At 51.3% G+C, this 21933-nt stretch overlaps 3 protein-coding genes across 3 annotated transcripts; 2 read left to right on the top strand and 1 right to left on the bottom strand.

The window, feature by feature from the left end:
* Positions 1-748: 748 nt before the first annotated feature.
* On the bottom strand, positions 749-6543 carry CIAPIN1 (cytokine induced apoptosis inhibitor 1). Its single transcript, XM_027734010.2, has 9 exons — positions 6449-6543; positions 4251-4436; positions 3799-3951; positions 3199-3275; positions 2792-2960; positions 2515-2588; positions 2074-2189; positions 1486-1555; positions 749-1070 (listed from the first exon to the last, which is right to left on the bottom strand). Exons 2-9 carry the CDS (start codon positions 4405-4407, stop codon positions 960-962), a joined length of 927 nt encoding a protein of 308 aa, XP_027589811.1. The 5' UTR covers positions 4408-4436; positions 6449-6543; the 3' UTR covers positions 749-959.
* COQ9 (coenzyme Q9) lies at positions 6534-14194 on the top strand. The gene is made up of 9 exons (XM_027734008.2): positions 6534-6594; positions 7315-7486; positions 8086-8221; positions 8575-8717; positions 8985-9069; positions 10255-10359; positions 12195-12350; positions 12746-12799; positions 14102-14194. The coding sequence occupies exons 1-9, from the start codon at positions 6537-6539 to the stop codon at positions 14135-14137; spliced, it is 945 nt and encodes a 314-aa protein (XP_027589809.1). The 5' UTR covers positions 6534-6536; the 3' UTR covers positions 14138-14194.
* Positions 14195-14222: 28 nt separating this feature from the next.
* Positions 14223-21689, top strand: POLR2C (RNA polymerase II subunit C). Its single transcript, XM_027734013.2, has 9 exons — positions 14223-14399; positions 14620-14669; positions 14902-14970; positions 15140-15192; positions 15306-15434; positions 16416-16467; positions 16939-17107; positions 20447-20521; positions 21163-21689. Exons 1-9 carry the CDS (start codon positions 14314-14316, stop codon positions 21305-21307), a joined length of 828 nt encoding a protein of 275 aa, XP_027589814.1. The 5' UTR covers positions 14223-14313; the 3' UTR covers positions 21308-21689.
* Positions 21690-21933: the final 244 nt, after the last annotated feature.

Here is a 21933-nt window from a genome sequence, read left to right as displayed (position 1 = left end):
CCCACCCTAGGTGAGAAGAAAGCCCCACACAAAACGTGAACAGCTCCCCCATCCCACACCTGCGGGATATTTCACTAACTTCTTACACAAATAAATAGTATCTCATGGAGAGGGAGCAGATGCCGACCACATATCATCTAGAAATTAAGTTATTGCTATGTTCTTATGTATTGGACACTGCAGGTAACTCACTTGGTAACCACCAAGAGAGTTGACAGTCTCAGACTGCCCTTGTGTTATCAGTTTGCATTGGACTGAAAGCTGTGGGAGGACAAGACAGATCTTGTTTCATCAGGTCCCTGCCATAAGGGCAGGAGTTTTCTAGGTGGGACTAAATCTTTGTCATTTTGCTGTAAACAGGTGGGGGCAGGGACTCCCAAAACACTTGGAAATTCATCACGCCTGCCAGACTTTACCAAGAAGATCACACACACTTCTCAGAGTACATACTGCTAAGTATACTCCCTGCTCCTGACTTGCAACAGGAGCTGTTGAGCCACCTTCACGAGGTAAGGGGCTTCAGGTTTAAATTTCAAAGAGAGCAGGAGCCCAGTGTAACCCCAGGGAGCTGAGCCAGAGCTGCTGCATCACCAGGGAAAATCAGGGCAAATTAGAGCTGTACAACACGTGCATTGGGAAATCCGGGTCCTGCCACAGGCACACAAGGACAACCTGACACTTGATTCTGCTTCCCTCTGCTGGCGGGACATGCTGTGACAGCCAGGATAAGAGCAGCTAAACCAAGGTGTAACATGAAGTCTGGTACGTGACTTGTCAGGTAGCCCAAGGCTGATTACAAGTGATGAGCTCACAGCAGTGTCAGTGCCCGCAGTGCCCCTCCCCACACGGAGTATTGGCCGGAGAGCATGAGTTTGAGAGGATGAGGAGGACTGCAGGAAGAACCTCAGAGTAATGGAAAGGCAGCAGAGTCCTTTGCAGGACATCCAGAGATGTCTTTGTTAGGCATCATGCAGCTGGTTCTCTTTCAGGACAATCTTCTCCCCAGGCTTGAAGGCAGGCATCCCCAGGTAAGGGCAGCTGGCACAGCGGAATGCATCCCCCAGATAGCACTGGAAAGGGAAAGAAAAGCCACTGTCTGTAATCAGGGGCACTTTCAGGTGTCTTCCCCTGTGGTACCATTCCTCTAGCTCAAGAGATGAGTATGTTCTTTTCAGCATCGATCAGCACAGAGACCACTTCCCTTCTGCCCCTTTCTCAGCACGACTGGTTGGCAGAGCTGTGCAGGGCACTGGGCTCACACGGAAGAAGTTGAGTCTCCTCCCCACCTAGTGTGCCCAGGCTGGGGCAGCCCACGACCACGAGAGCCCTGTGGGCTCCCACATGGAGATCCTCAAGCTCTGCAAAAGCTGCACAGGCAGCATTTGGAAGCAGTGAGCCAGCTCAGGCAGCAGTCACCAGAGAACACAATCCTTACACAGATCACATACTGCAAACCACAGTATAGGGACAAAAAACACTACTTACATTTCCACAGGCAGATTTGGGCTGTGAGCTCTTCTTCTCCTGTTCCAGTTCTTCAGCCAAGCCACACGTGCTGTAGAAAAATAGAGAAGTCACCTGTATCTTTCTGCTTAAAGGTCATGAGTCATCAACACTTGTTCCAGCCCTGCTCACATGTGACAGCCCTCCCTCTGTCACACGACAGCTGACTCTGGGACTCACGCTCCTCACTTTGTTCTTCAACACCACAGTTTGTACAGCAAGTGTTGAAACGCTCCTCAAGTTTAAACTGAGTGGGAAATGACACTACAGCACTTGCTATGTGCTATTTCTGCTTGAAATCTAAGAAACTAGGGTTTCAGTCAAGCTGCACGAACTTGTGGCCACCTTGTAGACGGCTGTTGATCATCGAGGTAATTTGTAGCAGTCACTGGTCAATCCTCATTGTATTTGGATTTACATTCCAATAATTAAGATAAGAAAGGACATGAACCAAGAGAATTAGGCTCTGAAGAACAGCAAATTGCCTACAATCTTTTTAAAATCCCTCCAACTCTATAGGTTTAATGCTGCAGTTAAAAGGTTCACCGATATGCTAATTCCAGCACTGACCAGTTCTTGCAGGCTTTCTTTTTGCCCATTTCTTTGCAGGATGGAGCTCTGAGGGATGATGGATCTGGCTTTTTCAAATCCTCTGAATCCAAGAGCTCATCAGAGTCCAAAAGGTCCTGAAAACACACCATGGGAGACAACAAGCAGGAAATGGATTTGTCAGTAGGGAATGACACTGCTGAGTTAGGTTCAAAGAAATGGTGCTATCTGTACACTGGCATTAAAGTGCTGCGGGTGTGCCCTCCTATCCCTGTCTCCTCTCTGCCCTCTTCACACCACTGGGCTCTCCAGACCCCACAGAGGAGATGAGATAATTTGCCTTAGGAGGCTTTTGTACCTCTTTAAGTTGTAAAGCTTCACAAGAGGCATGACTGAAACTATTTAGAATAGGAAAGAAGAGAGAAGGAACAACAGCAAAGCCTCACAAACAAAACCAGATACCATCTCTTCATCATTCATATCATTGGCAGAGAGCGTCCACAGCTTGGCAGCGGCTGGGTCCACAGAGGGTTTTCCTGGAGCCAAAACAAAGGAAGAAATAGCAGTTATTCCAGCCTTTGCCCCATCTACTCCCAACAGAGTTCAAGCCACTTTTGAAAGCCCCACTTCACAGGTTTTTATTCTAGCACTCCCTAGCTGGGAACTGTTTCCCTGTTCCAAGGGATGCCTGTCACTGAGAGTCAGGCAATCCAGACATTTAGCAAGCACCACTCCTTACCTGAAGGACCAGATTTCTTGGCAAAGGAAAGTTTGAGCTGACTTGAGGATCCCACTTCGAAATTGGGCTTCCTGCCTTCTATCTGAATAATGAGAAGGTCATTGCCCTGGTAACCCAGATGCTCTCGGACCGACTGGGCCTCCTCCGGGGTCAGCGCTTCCTTTTGCAGCTGCAATGTAAGATTTGAGGTTAACCTCATGCAGAACCCTGTATTTTAGCACCCAGTCCAGCATTCCAGTGAACAGACAATAGATATTTTCAATCCTGAAGAAAAACACTACCCTTGCAGCAACCAAAGTTTGTGCCAGGCAGTGTCCATGCACATTTACAGCAAACCAGGGTAGCTACACACCTCACCCCAGGTAACTGCCCAAGGGCAGTGCTGCAAGTGGTCAGTACATACGTACCTCCTTCACTTCCACCAAGCCAGAGAGAGTCAGAGCTGTGAGGAGCTTGGCTGCTGTCTTGATTTTGCCATTGTTTCCTGGAAGACACAAAATCAGAGAGTAGGAGGAGTGAAGAACCACAATAAAGGTCACCAAGAAACTTGGAAGAGCAAGAGCTTTAGAGGGAAGTACTCGAGCCAAACCTCTGCTTTAAAATTGTGCCCTTCCTAGCTTCTAACCTTTTCTGGATAACTATTTCTCAACTGGCTTCCGGGGCAACCTCTCTTAGCAGTTGTCAGCTGTACTTAGAACCACTTCAGAAGCTCCTCAGAACCACAACATCTGCAACTACTTAACACTGCACTCTGAGAAGAAGACCAGCGTCCATTGGGCTTTTCAAAGTAGTTAAGGAACAAGCCTATCCAGCATTTCTGATAGAAGCAGTGACTGCAAACATCTCTGATGAGCACCTGCTTAAGCACAGGGTAAAACCCTCGCTATTTGGGTTACTGTGTCAGGAGAATGAAAATCTCTGAATGTCGGTCGGGGTTCCTGTCCTTTCCATTTCAGCCTAATCCTCTCAAGAACTGCTGTGCTGCCACAGAAGCAAGATTCTCTCACCTGATTCCGTAACCACTGGTTCTTTCAGGAGGACACGGCCCCCTGGCTTAAGTATCCGAGCTACTTCTGCCAGCAGCTCCACGCTGTGCTGTGCTGCACTGCCTGGGACCACGCCAGAGAGGATTACATCAAAGCTGGACTCCCTGTGAGCCGCTGGGAAGAAACAGGAAGATGGTACAATTTTACACACGTACACACACAGCTTAATACAGCAGTTCCACCTCCCTCATCTCTCGTGCTTGCATACAACAGCAGTAACTGATTAAAGACACCAGTCACAGAAGCACAGCCAGGGTGTAGCACGTCCCTGGCTGTACTGCCCAGGGTAAGGGTCAGCAGCAGGTGCTGTCATTGTTCTGAGTGCTGACTCCCAAAGCGGGAAGGTGTCAGCTCACATGTCGGCAGCACCCTTCCGTTTAAACAAAGCAGGGAAAAATTAAACTCATTCTTACACTGAGACAGCTGGTTAACGTTTTCCACAGAGACACGACTATCAGCTCCCACCAGCGCCTGAATTTTATCCACCAAATCCTTCAGGGCTTCGACGGGCGAGGAGCTGTCCCAGACGATGGCCACGCGCTGGCCCGGAGTGACCCCGTACTCCCCCATTTCAGCGGCAGCAGCAAAACTGGCAGTGGCTGAGAGAGGAACAGGTCAGGGGAGAGAGAGAGAGAGGAGAGGAAGGGTAAGTGCCAAGCACAGCAGGAACCTCTGTGGACTGCGACTTCATCGCGGAGCGTCAAGTTGTTTCAATAAATGGGGATAATTTTTCTTGAGATGGGCAGCAAAAAGTTCCCGCAAGCTGAGCTTTACCAGGACATGAAGGAAGAGTTATACTTAATGGCATAATTCAGGTTCTCTCCAGCTGAGGGACTAGTTTTGCTAGGAGACTGCAAGCCATGCTTAAAAAAACCCAACAAAACAACAAAAGCTTACCTGCTTTCCTTAGAGATTTGAATAAGCCAAACAGGATTTCTGGATTTCTAGACTAGTGACAGCTATTTCACATTAAATACTGCCTTGTCTCTCCTGCTCTGGACATGTCCAAGCAGTTTGCTTTCACAGTGCATGAGAAGGAAAAAAAAGTAACTTTTGGCATTCCCAGCATTCCAGATTGAGGCTCTCCCACTGCTATGATTGGTGGCACTGGGTGAGCAAATCACAGGGAGGCAGGAGGGGAACAGAACGTGCAGTGAAGTGACAGTTTCGAGAAATCAGTCTCCACTAATATTTTATACAAGACTGTATTCCTGATGGAGCAATAGTATCCCATCACCACCTGTTCTCACAGCAGCACCAGCTACTGAGCTGTACTTAGAACCACTTCAGAAGCTCCTGACCTCCCCTCTTTCCAACACAAACCTATTGTCTTCCTAATTTAACATGACCACAGAGAACAGAGAGCACTAGTGACCAGCATAGTTGCCTGGTGTATCTTCCATTAGCTGCAAGCTACACGCTTATTTTGGGAGAGCCAGTTGTAAGCAAGGTCTTTACCAGGAATCACTACGTGACACATTCTGGTTAATGCCTTATTGCCACCACGTTGTCATGAAAGCACAGCTCAGGGACATGCTGTACCAAATTTAAACACAGTCAGGTGTGGAGTGGATTTTGACCCACGGTTCCTCTGGCTCTGTGAGCCGTGGACACCCCCTCTCTCCTGGGAATTGCAAACAAGTTCAGAATGGGACAACTTTGTGCCTTGTCTGAGCTACTCCAGTAGGAATTCACATTAATGCAGCTGCAATGCCAACCAGGAATGGAAGATCTTGGATGTACACTGCAGGTTATAGCACCTCCCAGCTGGCCTTGCATGTGTGACACCAGCTAAACAGCTACAACAGACAGTAACACTCATAAACGCACATATTAATCCCATAAAAACATCACCTTTCCCAAGAAGGCTGAAAATCCCAAAAGATACATAAGCTGTTAGGCTAAGATAAACCCAAAGTTTATCTGTTAAGCTAAGATAAAACCCTTCCTCTCTGAACAGCAGCTTGTGACCTTTCAAGATCAGTCAGAGCCCAGACTGCACCAACAGCAACCCCAGCTTCAGCCAACAGGGTTGGCTGGATCCAAGGGCTGGATCCGCGTGCTGGGGGTGAGGAGGGGCCCTTATCTCAACGTCACACGCATTTAACAGTTCCTGAGGAACGGGGCGAGGGAAGGGGTTAAACAACACGGGGCGTTCAACAGCTTAGAGAGCTGCAGTGTTGGAAGGGGGTGAACACGAAGGTCCCTTCCAACCCAAACCATTCCAGGGTTCTGTAGCACATCAGGACTAAACTCGAGCCTCCCGACGCACTCCAGCGGCCGGGAAGGATCCAGCTTCCAGCGGCCGGGAATATTCGAGCTTCCAGCGGCCGGGAACGCTCCGGCTGCCAACGGCCAGAACGCGGCCCAGAGCTGCGGGCCCTACAGCACGTGCACGCTTTAAACACATGTAGAACGGGGCGGAATAAACCTCTCGGTCACCGAGCGGGGACGGTTTAGAGGGAGCAGGAACAGGATACGTGATGGAATTTCGTGAAGGAATTATATATATATACACACACATAAAGACACCCACACCGCTCCGGCAAGCCCTCCGGACAGACCCTCAGGGTGACCGGAGCCCCCTCTCCCCGCTCCCCCCCGCGCTCACCTGGCCCCGCTTCGCCCCCTCGGCGCCGCTCGCCCGTCCCGGCCTGACGCCGTCACCGTGACGTCATCGCGCCCTGCCCGCTCCCAAGATGGCGGCGGCGGGCGCGGCGCGGCGCGCGGGCTGGCGGCTGTGGCGGGGCCGCGCGGGTGAGGGGCGGGGGGGGCGCGCCCGGGCCGGGAGCGGGGGCGGTGGTGAGGGCGGAAGGTGGTGGTGGTGGTGCGCGCTCCCGTGCCCGTGCGCGCCCTCGTGCGTGCCCGTGCGCGCCCCCCGGGGCGGGGCGGGGCAAGGTGAGGTGAAGGGCAGGAGGGAAGCGGAGCCGGCGGCAGGGGCTGAGCGGGTGGGTTTGAAGTAGGGGGCGCGTGGTGGTGGTTTTCTTTAGGAGTGTGGGCCGCCGAACGAGTTTATTAAAAAAAAAAAAAAAAAAGCTAAACGTCGCAGCATTGAAATTAAAAGCTCTTCCAGCGTGCCTTTGAGTCACATGAGAACCCTGCACAGTGTCAGCAGTTGTGTATTAGGGCTGCTCATGCTCCTGAGGGTGACTTGCCTGTTCCTTCCTTTGAACACCTCAAACAGGGACCCAAAAGGGGAGAGGGCACATTTTGGTGCCTGGTTTCCAGTCCGAGATTCAGAAGCTCTTTGCGATACATGCCATTCTCACTGTTCTTCCCCTCGCAAAACATTTTTCCTTTATTTTTTTCAAGTGAATGTGAGCTCAGCTGAGAGCGGCGCTTCTCAGAAGTGTAAAAAAACACACCCCGAACCGTGGTTCTTTTCAGCCGTGTTCACCATAACTCTCTTCTCCACCTTAATTTTCTGTGCTTCCTCGTGTTGGAAGGAGACACTGACTCTCCTGGTTTCCCTTTCAGTGGTCAGGTGCCAGCACTACGCACCAGTCCGAGCTCTCCAGGCCTCAGCCGTGCTGAGGAGAGTCTCCGATGAGCACAAGAAGGAACCTTTCACACCTTCCTCTCAGCAGCAGTTCGATACACATCCAGCTGGTCACCAGCCCGAACAGGAACCTCAGGGCCCTCGCCCCAGGTAACTCAGCAGCTCTTCCCAGCACAGCCCTGCCGACAGTGGGATTGCAGGGCTTTGCTTTCCCGAAACTCACATCTGAAACTTGAAGACAACTCTGCAGATCCAGAGTTAAGGAGCCTCAGACTGCAGCAGCTGGTTTGCTGTGACAGTGCAAATTCCACTGTCCACCGTGGAGACACGATGGGATTTGCTTCTAAGAGGGAACCTCTCTTATCTGCAAAGTGCAAATCTTTGCATCTGGATTTTTGTGTAAATCTAAACAAAATATGGACAACATGTTGTCCATATGCCTATAACTATAAAGCCCACGTTGGAAAAACCTGTAGTGTAGCTTTTCTGTAAAGGAGGGGGATTCTGGAGCTGATTGGTCTCCATGTAGGCACCCACATTGAGCCCTCCCTTAGTTTTCTCTCAGAGCAAAAGTTCATTAAGAATCATTTTTCTGGAAAGGGAAGGATTTTACAGGAGGAGGCCAGATTTATAACGAGCAGGTCCCAAAATGTGCTTGCAGGCAGCGGTGGCAGCGAGTGAGTGGCAGAGTCCAGGGTGCTGGTGTTTGGTGGTGACGTTCCCCTCACTGTAACAATACCTTCTCATAGTTACACTGGCCAGGGCGGCCAGGAGTCTGAGGACTATGAGAGCGAGGAGCAGCTGCAGCGTCGAATCCTCACAGCGGCGCTGGAGTTCGTGCCTGAACATGGCTGGACTGCAGAGGCCATTGCAGAGGGAGCCAAGGTATGTGGGGAGAGAAGCAACAAACCAGTTGAAAACTGGATGGGGCTGAAGTGCAAAGACAGCCAGGCCTGCATGCTTCCCCCACATACTCTTGGGCGATGCACCCTAGTCAGCAAATGCTACCCGGCAGGAATGTGTCCCAGCTGCTACAGGATAACCTCTTCAGAGTTAGACTAAGGCATGATGTAGTGATCCTGAAGAGAGGAAAACACATACAGGAAGTTCTTGTTAATGCAGCATCACTTTGTTTAAATTCATATAAAGTCTTTCACAAAATAAATACAACATTTTTCCTAGCTGGATCCTGCCTAGCAGTGTGTGACCCGCTCTGTGCTTCTCCCTTCTTCCTACAGACCCTGGGCCTCTCTGTTGCTGCTGCAGGGATGTTTCACAGTGATGGCAGTGAACTGATCCTCCACTTTGTGTCTGAGTGCAATGCCAAGCTGTCTGAGCTGCTGGAGAAGGAGCAAAAACTAGTGCAGCTGGGTGAAGCAGAGTGAGTATTGGGTATGAGCAAACATCTTCCTTGGCAGATTTTGGGAACTGGGTAGTCAGACAGGCCACCTGGGACACAGATACTTTAAATTTACCCATAAAAATGATTTACCCAAATAAAACCATGTTCCCAGATACAGAGGAGGACCAAAGGTATGAAGGATATATAATACTTTGCTTATTTATTGCTGAGGCACATGGAGATTGATCTTTCAAGATCAGAATTGAGTTTAATTGGGCTCTTCTTAATTTTTTTTTCCTTATCCAGGAAGAAGCCTACAGATGAATTCCTGAGAGATGCTGTGGAAGCCAGATTGAGGATGCTGATTCCATATATTGAGAAATGGCCCCAGGTATAAAAGTAATATCAAGATTATCTCTTTTTTGTGTGTGTATTTTAAACACCCTGTGTCTTTCAACGTAGTCTCTCCACCAGATTAGTTCAAGCTTGTAAATTAAACCCTTGCTGGTTTCAAATTATTTGTAGCCTTCAAGAGGAGATCAGCCTTGGAAGGAGGCAGTTAAAGGTGACCTTAGAACAACTGTTCCTTGCAGTTCTGGAAAGGCAAAGCTCTCTGTTGTTCACTCCACCCATCTGGCATCCCCAGGGGATAACCTGTGTCTCTGCTCAGTCCTACTTGCAGTGTCACTGCAAGTCAGGCTCCATGCAGGGTTGTTCTGGCTGCACCAGTATCACCTGACACCTGGAAATGCAGAAGTGCTTTGCTGCAGAAACTGCCCTTCTGGTGTGTGACTGACAAACCCTGGGCAGCCTGAGGGTAGGGCTGTGAACTGAGAGGGCTCCATGCTTCAAAATTCAGATTTAACTCTCAAGCCATTCTTGCCGGGGTGGGAAGGGAATTGAATTGTGGCCACAGTAACAAGAAAAGAGTTCCCAACCTTGGGCTGCAAAGATTGCTGCAAGGTCAACCTCTGTCCAGAACCACTGCTGGCCTCTGGGCAGCTGAATCCAGCACTCCATGCAAAGAGAGAGGGCACAAATTTCATGTTCTTCTTCCAGATTAGCATAACTTGCCTTGTGAAGGAATGTGGGTGGTTTGTGACTCTCCTGGCATTGTGTGATTACGTTCAAAGGCTGCAGGATCCCAGCAGGGCCATTATGGCTGGCGCTGTTGTGCCCTGGGTTGCTGCTCTTGAGTTCAAAGTCAAATTCGGAGAAATGAGAGAGGTGACTCCCTGCCCACAGGGGCACAGGGTGAGTCAGCTCAGCCTGTGCCGTTTCCATGCTGGAGAGGCAGCTCAGGAGAGACAACACAGTGGTGTTTGAGCTGAGCAGGGAGCTTTGGGCTCCAGCACGGGCCTAGGCCTGAGCTCACCTGCCACACTCTGTGTTCCCTGCACATCCCACCGCTTGGAAAGCCTGGTGCTGGCTGCAAAGAGCTGGGAGGACTTGTCACTGGGACCTGGAGGCAAGGCAACAGCAACAGGGAAAAGACAACAGAGCAGAGCACTGTCAGTCTGCTTTGATATTACATCCTTCTCTCTTGGACTCTCCCGTTTGTGTGTTTCCTTCGCAGGCCCTGAGCGTCCTGTTGCTCCCACGTAACATCCCCTCCGGCCTCAGCCTCCTCACCAGCATGATCGATGATATCTGGCATTATGCTGGGGACCAGTCCACAGATGTAAGTCTTTGTGCTTTGCAGACCGGCTGGTTCTACCCCTCAGCACTTCAGCAAAAACGACAGGTTCAAGTAGGCCTGGGGCCACATCCCTCTGGAAAGGCTGTGTTTGTTGAATGGGGAAGACATTTCAGAAGCACCCAAGGTTCCTTATAAACTACAGTCTAATTTCTAAAGAGACTAAATGCAAATTAGCGCCAATGGGATTAGTGCAAATTAAAAGGACCTACTTTCCTATGCTCTTAAGTGCTCTTCTTTTTCATTTTTGAAGGCACAGATCGTTGGGATTCTGAGACTAAGAAGTTGATCCAGTATTCAGTGAGCGAGCAGTGACTCTGTCAAACAGCTCTCTTCCACCAGCAGTGGCATTTACAGACTTGACTTGAAAACCTTTAAAGAACCTACCTAAAAATACCAGTAGCTTATTAAAGCTTTCATCTTTCTGGCAGGAAATAAAAGAAAATTATAACCTTAATTAAAGCAATTAATAAATTACTTTAATTCTTATAGATGTATGAAGAGATGGAAAAAGCTAAATGAGCCATTTTAACAAACTACTTTAATAAGCTTCTTTTATCTGGGTATAAAAGAGAAGCTACTGCAGTGAAAAATAAATAAGACGACAGAAAAATTAAAGGAATGAACCAAAAGAGAACTGAAAGAACATGATTGCTTCAGGAACTGAAAGTCCCTTCTGGGTTTTGAAAGTCAAATTGACATGTTGGAGCCAGTGTCTGCACTGAACTGTTCCTAAAGTGTCCTCACTGACGCAGGGATTAGGAGAGGTTCTAAAGTTTGTGTTTTGTTTGCACCTTCTGACTGGTTACATGAGTTTTCTGGGGAAGCTGTGATGCTGAGCCCGCTCCCTCTTTCCCAGTAAAGGGGTTTAAAGTCGCTTGCAGTGGATCCTTCTTCCCAGTGCCAGGAGCTAGGCAGCGTGTGCCTGTGCCTCAGAGACCCCCTCAGGTGGTTTTTTTTGGAGCAGGAGAAGAATCAATAGAGTTTGGTCTCAGGCACCTGATCCAGCTGCAAGTGGCAACATGCCCCATGTTTCTCCCCTTGTTATAGCGTGCAGGTTGTGGTGCCAGCAGTGGAGCTTTCCACTCAGCTGTTGTTTTTAAAATCAAGGCCCGTGTTTTCATTTTTCTGTTGCTTTGTTATCATGAATGGAACAACCAGAATTTTTTCCTAGGCAACAGCAGCAAATGGAATTGAAGACACGCTTTAAAAAATTTTTATATATTTCATCTGCCTCAGGTGTCACTGGAAACTATGAGGAGTTTGAGTTATTTTGTGCACCTTTACACTGTGTAACCCGTTGGTGTAACGCACCTACAGCACTGCTGCCAGCACTGTGCTGATGCATTTTGTGACTCAGCAGGCAGCACTGGTATTTCAGGGACAGGACTTGGAAAAGGTGTGATGTCCTGCACAGTTCTGTCCTCTGTTTGTTCCCTTTCTTCATGGTTGTCTCTGGTGTGAGCTGCAGCTCAAGTTATGTATGAATGTGGCTAATCAGGTCTGAGTTGGAGCATTGCATTGCCTGGCAGCCTGTAAAGCAAAGGTGAACTGTTACACAGTGCACACAGGCTGGGCAAGGAGGACTTGCTGCCTGCTGCAGGTGCCTGCTTGCAGCCAGAAGCAGGTGGGGGGGGTTTGCTCAGCAGTTTTAGGCACTATCCATGTGATCCCTGTCCGGTGCCACTGGAGCAGCCGTTCTGACAGGGACACATTTTAAGGGGGGGAGGAATGTGCTGTCGGTGTGTGATTTTCCTTTGCCATTCTCTTGATCTGCATTCAGGCCACACCTTTGTCTCTCTCCTCTCCTGCCCTTGCAGTTTAACTGGTACACCCGTCGGGCTGTGCTCACAGGCATCTACAACACCACTGAGCTGGTGATGCTGCAGGACTCGTCCCCTGACTTCGAGGACACCTGGCGCTTCCTGGAGAACAGAGTGGCCGATGCCATGAACATGAGCAATACAGCCAGCCAGGTAACGTGAGGGGCAAGGCACACGTGCAGCATCCCCCTGCTCCCCAGGGGTATGTGCAGGCAGACCTGGCTTTTCCATCAGGCAGATCCCACAGCTGCTGAGAGAGCCCCTTGTGCTGGCAGGTGGTTGCTGTTGGTTCAACATGAATAAAAGCTTATGTGTTTTCTAGTAGAAGGACATGTAGGTGCCCTGTGTGTCAGACTGGCCCAGTGGTTGGGAGACAGCCCAGGAAACCTCTTCCATGTGTCTTACCTCTATCTGTCATTTGTCTGCAGTGCTGTCAGCACCTTTCTGTAGCAAATAGATGCTTGTTGTGCACTACATCTTTATGTTTGGGGGCCACAAGTGCAACTGCAGAAGAAAGCAAAAGGCCCTGTTCTCCCTGTGTCTCCCAGGTACAATCCACTGGAGAAGCTGTTGTCCAGGGCCTCATGGGAGCTGCAGTTACTGTAAGTAATGCTGAAACCAGCAGGGCTCTGACACCAAAATTGCTCCTGTCCCCTTCCATGCTGAATGCCAGCGTGGCTTTTCCTCCCAAATCTAGGGGACAACATGAAAAGGAACTGTCTTTCATAACTTAGGATGATTTAAGGATGATTTCCAGGGTAGTTTGGGAGTTAGTTCACATTTTTGTGGTGAAAGAACTTGCAATAGAGCAGAAAGAAATTAAGTCTGAAGCTGCAGGGTGAGCTTTAGGGATGAGAGACAGGTGATCAGAATAAATACAACTGTTCTCCATTGTTTGTCACAAGATCTCTCCCTCTGCCAGGCCCTGTGCTGGAGATTGTAACGGAGGGTTCGTGCCCCCATGGACACTTGGGAGGTGGCACCTGTCCCTGAGCCAGAGCAGGGTGACTTCCTCAAGCTGTTTCAGTTGACCTCAGTGTCCTTCCAAGAATTCATTCACTTCTTGGTAATGTCCTGGACTGCTTTGTGTCCATGCAGAGGGAGCTGTGCTTCCTCTGGGATACAAAACAGCCCTTTCTGTACCCAGGAGTGACTTTTCAAGGGCCTTCAGGGCCTTGCTGTGGTTCTATTTTTGGACAACTGCCATTGCATTTAGCAACAAAGTGATTTCCTTGCTATCAGAAATACATTTTCCTTTTATCAGGACAAGACAAGCAGGCTGGAACATAATTTAGAAATAATTTTTACTGATGAAGAAGTTCTCAAGATTCTCTCCCACCTCCTTCCCCCTGCAGTTATGGTGGAATTTAGTGTCTCTCAGCCTCTCTCATCTTTTCACACCTGCATAATCCAGAAGGGACCTTCACTAAAAAAATCCTGGTGCTCTGTTTGTGCTCTTTGGTCTGTCCACTGCACAGATAAACAGGAGGAACTGGATGGCTTCTGAAGGGGGTGGGTTGTAGGGTGTTTTAGAACAGAATCATCCCAACATATAAGTATTAGGGGGGGGAAAAATCTGACCCTCCCGTGTCCAGGGGTGCTGTGCAGGTGTCCTCAGTGTGTCACTGTACAGGTGTCCTGAGCTCTCCAGGTCTCTACAAAACAGACGGGAGAGCTGAAGGCCCCGAAAGCTTAAATTCACTGTCAGGGTCTGTGTGGCCGCAGGAACAAAACCAAGCTGAAACTTGGAGAGCAGGTACCGGTCAGAGGGGTGGCTGTAGGTGGATCCAGGGACATCCTTCACCGCCTCCCGGCCCCTGGCCCTCGCCCCCACAGCTCAGCTCCCAGCACGCGGCAGCTGCTCCGGGACACCGGCACTAAACCCGCTCTCGCTGTGCCCGCAGATCAGGAACCTGGCGGGGCTGAACCAGCGCCGGTGAGGCGGGAGCGGCGGCGAGCGGCCCTTTCCCCGGCACCAATAAAGTCGTACTCTGTCTCGCACGGACTCTTTTTGCGGGAGCACCGGGGCCAGGGGGGAGCGGGGCGGGGACGGACCGGGCGGGAGCGGGGCCGGGAGCGGGATCGGGACGGGGATCGGGGCCGGGACCGGGCGGCCATGCCGTACGCCAACCAGCCCACCGTGCGCATCACCGAGCTGACGGACGAGAACGTCAAGTTCATCATCGAGAACACGGACCTGGCGTGAGCACCGGGCCGGGGGGCGGGCGGGCCCGGCGGTGAAGCGGCCGCGGGAGCTCCCGGGGACGGCCCCACAGGCCCGGCCTCCCCGCGGGGATCGCGCCCCGGCCGCGGGGCACCCGCGGTGCGGGCGGGCGGTGTGTCCGAGGCCAAGCCCCGCAGCGGCCCCGGCCCACTGCTCCACGCCCCCTCGTGCCTAAACACGGGCGTTTCCCTCCCTCAGGGTGGCAAATTCCATTCGAAGAGTGTTCATCGCTGAAGTCCCCACCATAGGTACGGCCCGTGGTCACGGTCCCCCGGGTTACTTTCCCGGTGGCTCCCATAGCTTCCCCTCCGTGTTCTCCCGCACCTCCTCTCTGCTTTCAGCTCTCCTTAGCCGTGTTCAGCCAGTCTTGTGCGCTGTGTGTGCTTTCTCAGTGTGTCTCTGTAATGTTTCCTATGCCCTCACAAACCGTTTTACTTTTCCTCACGTCATTGTTTCTCTGTGGCTTTCTCCTCCCTGCAGCCATTGACTGGGTCCAGATAGATGCCAACTCCTCTGTGCTCCACGATGAGTTCATTGCACACAGGCTGGGTGAGTGCTGGGCATGAGGGGCAGATGAGACTGGGTTGTGGGTGAAATCAGTCCAAAGATGCTGAAACACCTTTGTCAGGAGACTGCTGTTCCTCCACCTGTCTTGACAGGAAAGTCAGGAGCTCTTGTGGCTTCACTCAGAGATCCCCTGATTTCCTTCTTCCCACAGGCCTCATCCCTCTCACCAGCGATGACATTGTGGATAAGATGCAATATTCCAGAGTGAGTCAAGCGAGATGTCGTGGGGGCTTGTCTTGGTGGTGGTGGGTGTCTGATCCCATGGGAAGCGCTGGCAGTTTCTTGCACAAAGGTCTCAATCCCTGTGTGTGTCCCAGGACTGTACGTGTGACGAGTTCTGCCCCGAGTGCTCCGTGGAGTTCACCCTGGACGTTCGCTGCAACGAGGACCAGACCCGTCACGTCACGTCCCGCGACCTCATCTCCAACAACCCCCGGGTCATTCCGGTCAGTGCCACCCCTCTGCTTGTCCCTCTGTACATCCCTGCTGTGGCCAGGGTAGCAAACACGTGGAATGTGGACAAAGCAATGCCCTTTGAGCACGTTTCACGTTGCCTAAAGCTCCACCTGATCCACAGAGGGAGAGCAAAGCAGGAATACCTGCAGAAGCAGTGCCAGTGCCCTCCTCGTCTTTGCAGTGTTGTCCTTGCTGTCTGATGGCATCTAAAGCAGTATGGCCTCATCCTGCACCCCTCATCCCAAACTCTCGAGAGGCTTTAGTGTTGCCCCTTCATCTCACCTTGAACACCCCAAGTGTGTGTGTGCCTGTGTCCTGCTGCTGTGCCACTGCCTTCTGCCCGTGTGCTGCTGAGGCTTGGACAAGGTCAGCCCCTTGGCAGCAACCTGAGGCCTCTGTTTTGCTGGTTCTTGGCTCCCAGCTCGGCAAGGTGTGAGGAGCCCTGGCCAGAGCACTGCTGCCAAACAGCTCCTGCACAGTCACCTTGTGGAGGTTTGGTGGGACAGATGCAAAGGGACTTACAGAAAATGATTTTATACACTGTTGAGGCCACATCTGGATGTCACCACAACCTGGGGCTGCTCCTACTGCCTGGTGACAGTGTCTGCCTGGTTAAAGCCCAGCTGGAGCCCACTGTCTCTTACTTGGTTTGGCTGAGGTGCTGTGAGTGCTCTGTGTCACCTACAGCAGTTGTGGGAGTGACTTTGGGAACAAAGCAGATGTGCTGGGCTGGGCTGGAATGCACTCCATCCTGTGGAGAGAGCAGCTCAGGAGATGAGCAGGCCATTGGGGGGACCTCACATACCTGAATTGCCCCAAATTCCATTAAATGGGGTGGGCTGGGTTTGTTGCTGTAAGTCACTCTAGAGGGGTTCTCCACCATCTCTAGCTTTTGTAGACAACTGGTATTTGATGTGGAGAGAAAAGCTGATTTTGTCATTAATTTGCTTGCTTTCGTTCTGCTGCTGCAGGTGACGTCTCGGAGCAGAGACAACGACCCCAATGACTACGTGGAGCAGGATGGTGAGTGGCAGGTCACTGGGAATAAGAGCTGGAGGAGGAAATTAACTTTTTTGGGGGGTTCTTTGAACTCATTTTTCATTTACTAGCTGTGTAACCATAAGGCAGCTGTAAATCTGACACTTCAGAGCCACTGGCATCACTGCGTCAGTGGGGTAGCATTTTGTCTTAATGGCACTTACAGCTTGTCCCCAGAACTAAAGTCCTCTGTCAGAGGGTGCTTCTGTCTCCTTGTGAGAGCTCAGAGACAGCAAAAAGGTGAAATGGTTTGCTTTCCACTGTTCCCTGGGGCCTGTGCAGCTCCTTTTTCCTTACCTGCTCTGGGGTCACAGCCCCTCTAAGAATCCAAGCAAACCCTGGATACTGGCGACATCTCCCTGGGCGCCAAAAATCCCTGCCTTTGCCGTGGCGTGATCCTGCAGACTGCTTTCTCCCCTGCAGCCTTCTCAGGCTGATGGGTGTGTGCTTTTGCAGACATCCTCATCGTGAAGCTGCGGAAGGGCCAGGAGCTCCGGCTGCGAGCCTACGCCAAGAAGGGCTTTGGGAAGGAGCACGCCAAGTGGAACCCCACGGCGGGCGTGGCCTTCGAGTACGACCCAGACAACGCGCTGAGGCACACGGTGTACCCCAAACCAGAGGAGTGGTACGTCCCACTGTCTGTCTGGAGGCACTGGAAAAGGTTTTCCAGCAGGCAACAACTTACATTTCGGTCCTGGGGATGATTTGGGTCAGTAAGCGATGGTGGGTGTATCACTTCTTGCACAGACTCTACTCCTGCATTGGCCAGTCACTTGTTTTCAGCTGCATACAAGGTGGACTGGTTTGTGGTCACCTCTTATTCTCTCTTGTGTACCATCATTGCTGATTTGCCTGCCTTTGGTGCTCTTTTCCAATGCTTGTTGCTCATTTTTTTCTCCCCTGTGCAAGTGGTGTGTAGGTCAGGGTAAAGTCTGAGGAAGGAACAGATCCATATGAAGTGGAAGAGGTTGCTGTGAGAGCAAAGAGTGGCAGGTTGGGTTGCAATACAGATTTTGCAGCCCTGTTTGTATGAGGAAGCCCAGTATGGCTCTGATTCCACCCATACATCTCCTCACTTCTGGAGCCTGAGACCTAGAAGCAGGGTTTTTCCCTTTCCTCTCCTCTGACATACCATTCTGCACCAGTAGCATGCTGCTTCTCATCTAAAAGTGACATGATTTGGCTTTTGGAAAGCTGCTACCCTGGGTGAGCACTTTATCTAGCATCCCTTTTCCATGAGAAGGTACCTGAGCTGCTCCTGGCTCTGCATCCCAGTGACCACCTAGCAGATATCCTGTTGTTGAGCTTGCTGGAGCCAGCAGTGCTGAGGAACCTGGTGCTTTAGCCAAGGCAGGCTGAGAGTGGGGACTAGAGGGGGTGGTGGATAACTAGGTCAGGAAGACCTCAGTACAGGAGCAGGATTTGGCACAGGGATGGCAGAAGCTGGGGTTGAGCAAGGGGGAATAAACCCTGAGCAGAGCTGCAGCTGGAGGGGAGGCTGAGCAGCAGAAGGGGCTTGGTGGGTTTTCCTCCTCTGACTGCCAGACCCTGTGCTGCCACATTTGACTCTGCAAATGGCTGTAAGCAGTAGCAGGCGGGTAGTGGGGCTGTTGTACCTCCTCACTCTCTGGTTTGAGCCTGGTGTTCGAACCCATCACAGGACGTGGCCTTACACCGTCCCTTGCTAAATTAGCTGTCCCTGAACAAGCTTCCCAGAAGTGCAGTTCAGCCCTGATTTCACACCTCAGCCTATTGCCAGTGGCTTTCTGCTCTAGACCTGTCAGGGAGATCCTGTGCTGCTCAGTTTGCACTTGGGAGGCTTGAGAAGCCTTTTGTCACCAAGGGTGGAGTTGCAGGTGAATCCCTAACAGCCTGCCCGCAGCCATCCCAGCCCTGTTTTATGGGTGGAAGGAGCGAATCCCGCTTGGCTTTGATGGGCTCTGTGGGCCCAGATCAGTCAGTCTGGGTGGAATGGGACGTGCCAGGCGTTTGGCTCCTTCAGCACCTCGTCAGGGCAGTGCAGTAAGAACCAGGCTGGCAGGTAATGCTGGAATTCTGGAAATGGGCATTTTCCTCAGCCTTGATGATCTGTGTCCGTGGACTGAAGCTGCACTTAGGGAACTGCCAGCTGCAGACCAGGCTGTCAGGGGGAAGGTCTGTGAGAGGCTGGTTGACCACAACTGAGGGCGCTGCTTGACAGTCTTGTGGTCAGGAGCATGTCACAAGAGTTGATGTGCCGGCCTGTCCTTTGTCACCAGCAGTTTGGGGGATGGAACTGGACAGTTTTGAAGTTTCCAAATGATTTATGGCAGATAAATTGCCCCAAAATTTAGTTGACTGTCTGAGTGATAGATCGGATGCTTGAGAAACAAGAATGGATATGGAATTTCAAATTGGGATTTGAAATAGTTTTAAGCTTCATTTTGGTGCCGTAAAAATTCCTCGGTTTAATTTCTACAGTGCTGGATCATAAGTCTGTGACACTGATGAAGTGACAGATTTGGAATGCTGCTTTGAGTGGGACAGTGGGGTGCCAGGCAGGCTGAGGTATCATTGGCTTTGCTGCCTTTTCAGATGGGGAATGTCACGGTGTGACTTTTGGAGAGCGTGGCCTTTGGGAAATGTTGGTGTCACTGAGAACAGCCCCAGCTGAGCACGTGTGCCTCGTGCACCTCGGCAATGTGGTGCTTCCCTGGCTGGGTGGCCCAAGGCAGCTGCTAGTGGAGGTTCTTTTGTTTGGTGGCAGGGTGAGCTGCATCTTTAGGAATCTGGTATACAACAGTTTCTGAGGAGTTCTTGACAAAATATATGTAAAAGTTGGAAAAGTATGAAAGGAAGATTGACGTTGTAGCTGCCAGTTCCATGATGATACATCTGTCTTTCCAAGTTCATCTGACCTTGCTGTGAAGACAATACAGAGCCAAAGGCTTCTGCTGTCCAAGGCTAGCTAGGATTTTTGGTTTAGTTTTTCATGCTAATTGCTTTTTGAGGCTGTTGGCAGAGCACTGGCATGCAGCTGGACTTTCCAAACAGCTGCCTTGGTGGTGGAAACCTCTGCTCTGTTTCAGTCATGAGTGGTTCTGCAAGTCGTGAGAAGTCCCAGCTCCGTTAACACTTTTATCTCTCTCAGTGGTTTGTACAAGCAGAGGGTTTGTTTGAGAAATGCAGTTTTATTTCAGGCAGCTGATGACAGGGTGCTGGGATCAGCATTTCTGGGCATTGCTGGGGCAGAGGAAGGCCAGCAGGAGACCTTGGTGGGCACGGGATTTTCTGTGCTGGCTTTTCAGACAGCTCAAGGCTTTGGGTTTTCTTACACAGATTAAGTGCTCCCACAGAGTCTCTCTGATATGGTGCTCTATAAACCAAGGGGTGCAGTGGGTAGAAAGATGTGTTTGACTAACTGATGCATGGGTATTGCAGTGATTTTAGTAGAGGAGTGGAGGTGCAGGACATCAGGATGGAGCTCACTGATGCAGATGGTGTTTGAGGTACAGGAGGTTCTTTCCTGCTGGGTCGAAGCCAACTGTGCTTTCCCACCTCAGCTGTGCTTTACAGACTTGAGCTCTGGGGTGCTCTGGTGCTTTCCTGGCCTAGTGGAAAGGGGAAAGAAAAGATAACACAAGGTCCATTACTCTGTAAAAGCATCCAGGCTCCATAGACAGTCCCTTCAGGCATTGACATCCCTTCACCGTGAGCACCTGCACTGGGCTTGCTGTGTTTGGGCAGAGCAGGGCTGGTCCCCCTCCTCCAGCACTGCTGGATGACTCTGTGGCATTAATGAGGAGCCAGGAAGGGCAATGTGGGACGGAGTTTTTTTCTGGGACTTGATGTGTGCTGAGCATCCTGTTGTGTGCTGGGCATGAGCCCCTTGCTCATTCTCTGGGGCCAAACTGAGTGCCTGGGCTCTGTGGGGCCAGGCCAGAACAGGGGCTCTGTGCTAACCTCTCCTGCTCTCTGATTCCAGGCCCAAGAGTGAGTACTCGGAGATCGACGACGAGGATGCTCAGGCTCCCTATGACCCCAATGGGAAGCCAGAGAGGTAGGGAGCTGAATGCACTGCCACAGCTGGAGGGTGGGGGGACTGGTTGGGTGCATCTCATCTGCTCTTATTAATAGAAGAGTGTCCACTCTGTGCTGAAGTTGCCAGCCCAGGGAGCTGAAAAGCAGAGCAGGATTGGAGTCACCTGGTGATATGCCCAGATCTGGCAGGTTTTTCCCTCTGGGAGATAATAGCTCCCCTGAGTTCATGTTGCCAGGTGCACATGGCGGTGCACACTTGGTGAAGTGTGAGGCCTGTGGGGGAAGGTGGCTTAGGGCATTTATTCACCTGTGTGTGTGTCGTGCTCTGATTGCTGGTGTTATTTGCACTGCAGAAGTGGCTCAGCCAGCCTTACTCCCTGGCACTGGGCTCATTGCTGGCTCTCAGGTCATGGTGCTGAACAGAAATCAATCCCAGAAATGGTCTTGTAGCCCGTAAAGTTGTGAGTGTTGGTGTGACAGTTGTAGAGGGACAGTGCTGGCTGTTGCCTGGTTGGGAGGTGAATGATGCTGATGGTTGGAATTCCGGCGGATCTCCCTGCGGTGGGTAGGGATGGGCTGGAACTGCTCTGTGCCTGCACTCTGGGCTTGCACGTGCGTGCGGAGCAGGCGGTGACTTAACCCCTTGATTTGTAACCTCAGGTTCTATTACAACGTGGAGTCCTGCGGTTCCCTGCGCCCGGAGACCATCGTTCTGTCCGCACTGTCCGGCCTGAAGAAGAAACTGAGCGACCTCCAGACCCAGCTGAGCCACGAGATTCAGAGCGACGTCCTCACTATTAACTGAGATAGCTCTGCAAGAGAGTGCTGAGGTGTGAGTGATGGAGCAGGTCCTTGCCTCTGCCTGGCCGTGATCTGGGGAGAGGCTTTTACCTCCCCATCACCCTCTGCCTTTCCTGGCCCAGCTCTGCTAGTTGGTGATGCCTCTTCCCTGACCTTGCTTTCCAGGGAAAGCCATTTTGTTGTGTAGGGTAAAACGGGAAGGGAATCAATCAGTGAGCATCTTCGCTAGGACAGGCTTTGTCTCCAACTGATCTGAGCATTTTGGTTCTGGTTTTGGATTCTGGCCACGTGGTGTTTGGGATTGGGAAGCGTGTACCTTGGTTACACAACCCTACCTTATTTACATGTCCATTCCTCACTGTGCTGAATAAAGCCTTACCCCCACATTTTTCTGTCATCCCTGAAAGCTCGGCCGGGGCTGCAGGAGGAGATGTCACATCATTTACTTCTCTCCAATAGGCATTAACTTAATGAGATGTGCTTTGGAGGGAGCACTGCTTGCTGATGCTGATGGCTGCTCGTGACATTATCTCCCGAGGAGAGCAGCACCCCTCCCGCAGGCAGCCCAGCGTTCGCTCAGCCAGCCCCGTGTTCGAAGCAGATGTTTGAAGCCGGGGTGGGCAAGATGCT

This window comes from Pipra filicauda, unplaced genomic scaffold, assembly GCF_003945595.2.
Source record: "Pipra filicauda isolate LSUMZ 115617 unplaced genomic scaffold, ASM394559v2 scaffold289_size944018_pilon, whole genome shotgun sequence".
Classification (NCBI taxonomy): domain Eukaryota; kingdom Metazoa; phylum Chordata; class Aves; order Passeriformes; family Pipridae; genus Pipra; species Pipra filicauda.
The sequence above is the reverse complement of the archived record's forward strand: the minus strand, read 5'-3'. Positions and strand labels throughout refer to the sequence as shown.

Bases quoted from the DNA above. Each gene is read 5' to 3' on its own strand.
- CIAPIN1 (XM_027734010.2), bottom strand. From the start codon at position 4,407: ATGGGGGAGTACGGGGTCACTCCGGGCCAGCGCGTGGCCATCGTCTGG. The intron at 2,589-2,791 runs GTAAGGAGTGGT...TTTTGGCTCCAG, and splicing joins CAAGAAATCTGGTCCTTCAG to GAAAACCCTCTGTGGACCCA. The intron at 1,556-2,073 runs GTCAGTGCTGGA...ATTTTTCTACAG, and splicing joins AAGAAAGCCTGCAAGAACTG to CACGTGTGGCTTGGCTGAAG.
- COQ9 (XM_027734008.2), top strand. From the start codon at position 6,537: ATGGCGGCGGCGGGCGCGGCGCGGCGCGCGGGCTGGCGGCTGTGGCGG. The intron at 9,070-10,254 runs GTATAAAAGTAA...TTTCCTTCGCAG, and splicing joins ATATTGAGAAATGGCCCCAG to GCCCTGAGCGTCCTGTTGCT. The intron at 10,360-12,194 runs GTAAGTCTTTGT...CTGCCCTTGCAG, and splicing joins CTGGGGACCAGTCCACAGAT to TTTAACTGGTACACCCGTCG.
- POLR2C (XM_027734013.2), top strand. From the start codon at position 14,314: ATGCCGTACGCCAACCAGCCCACCGTGCGCATCACCGAGCTGACGGAC. The intron at 14,400-14,619 runs GTGAGCACCGGG...TCCCTCCCTCAG, and splicing joins ATCGAGAACACGGACCTGGC to GGTGGCAAATTCCATTCGAA. The intron at 16,468-16,938 runs GTGAGTGGCAGG...GTGCTTTTGCAG, and splicing joins TGACTACGTGGAGCAGGATG to ACATCCTCATCGTGAAGCTG.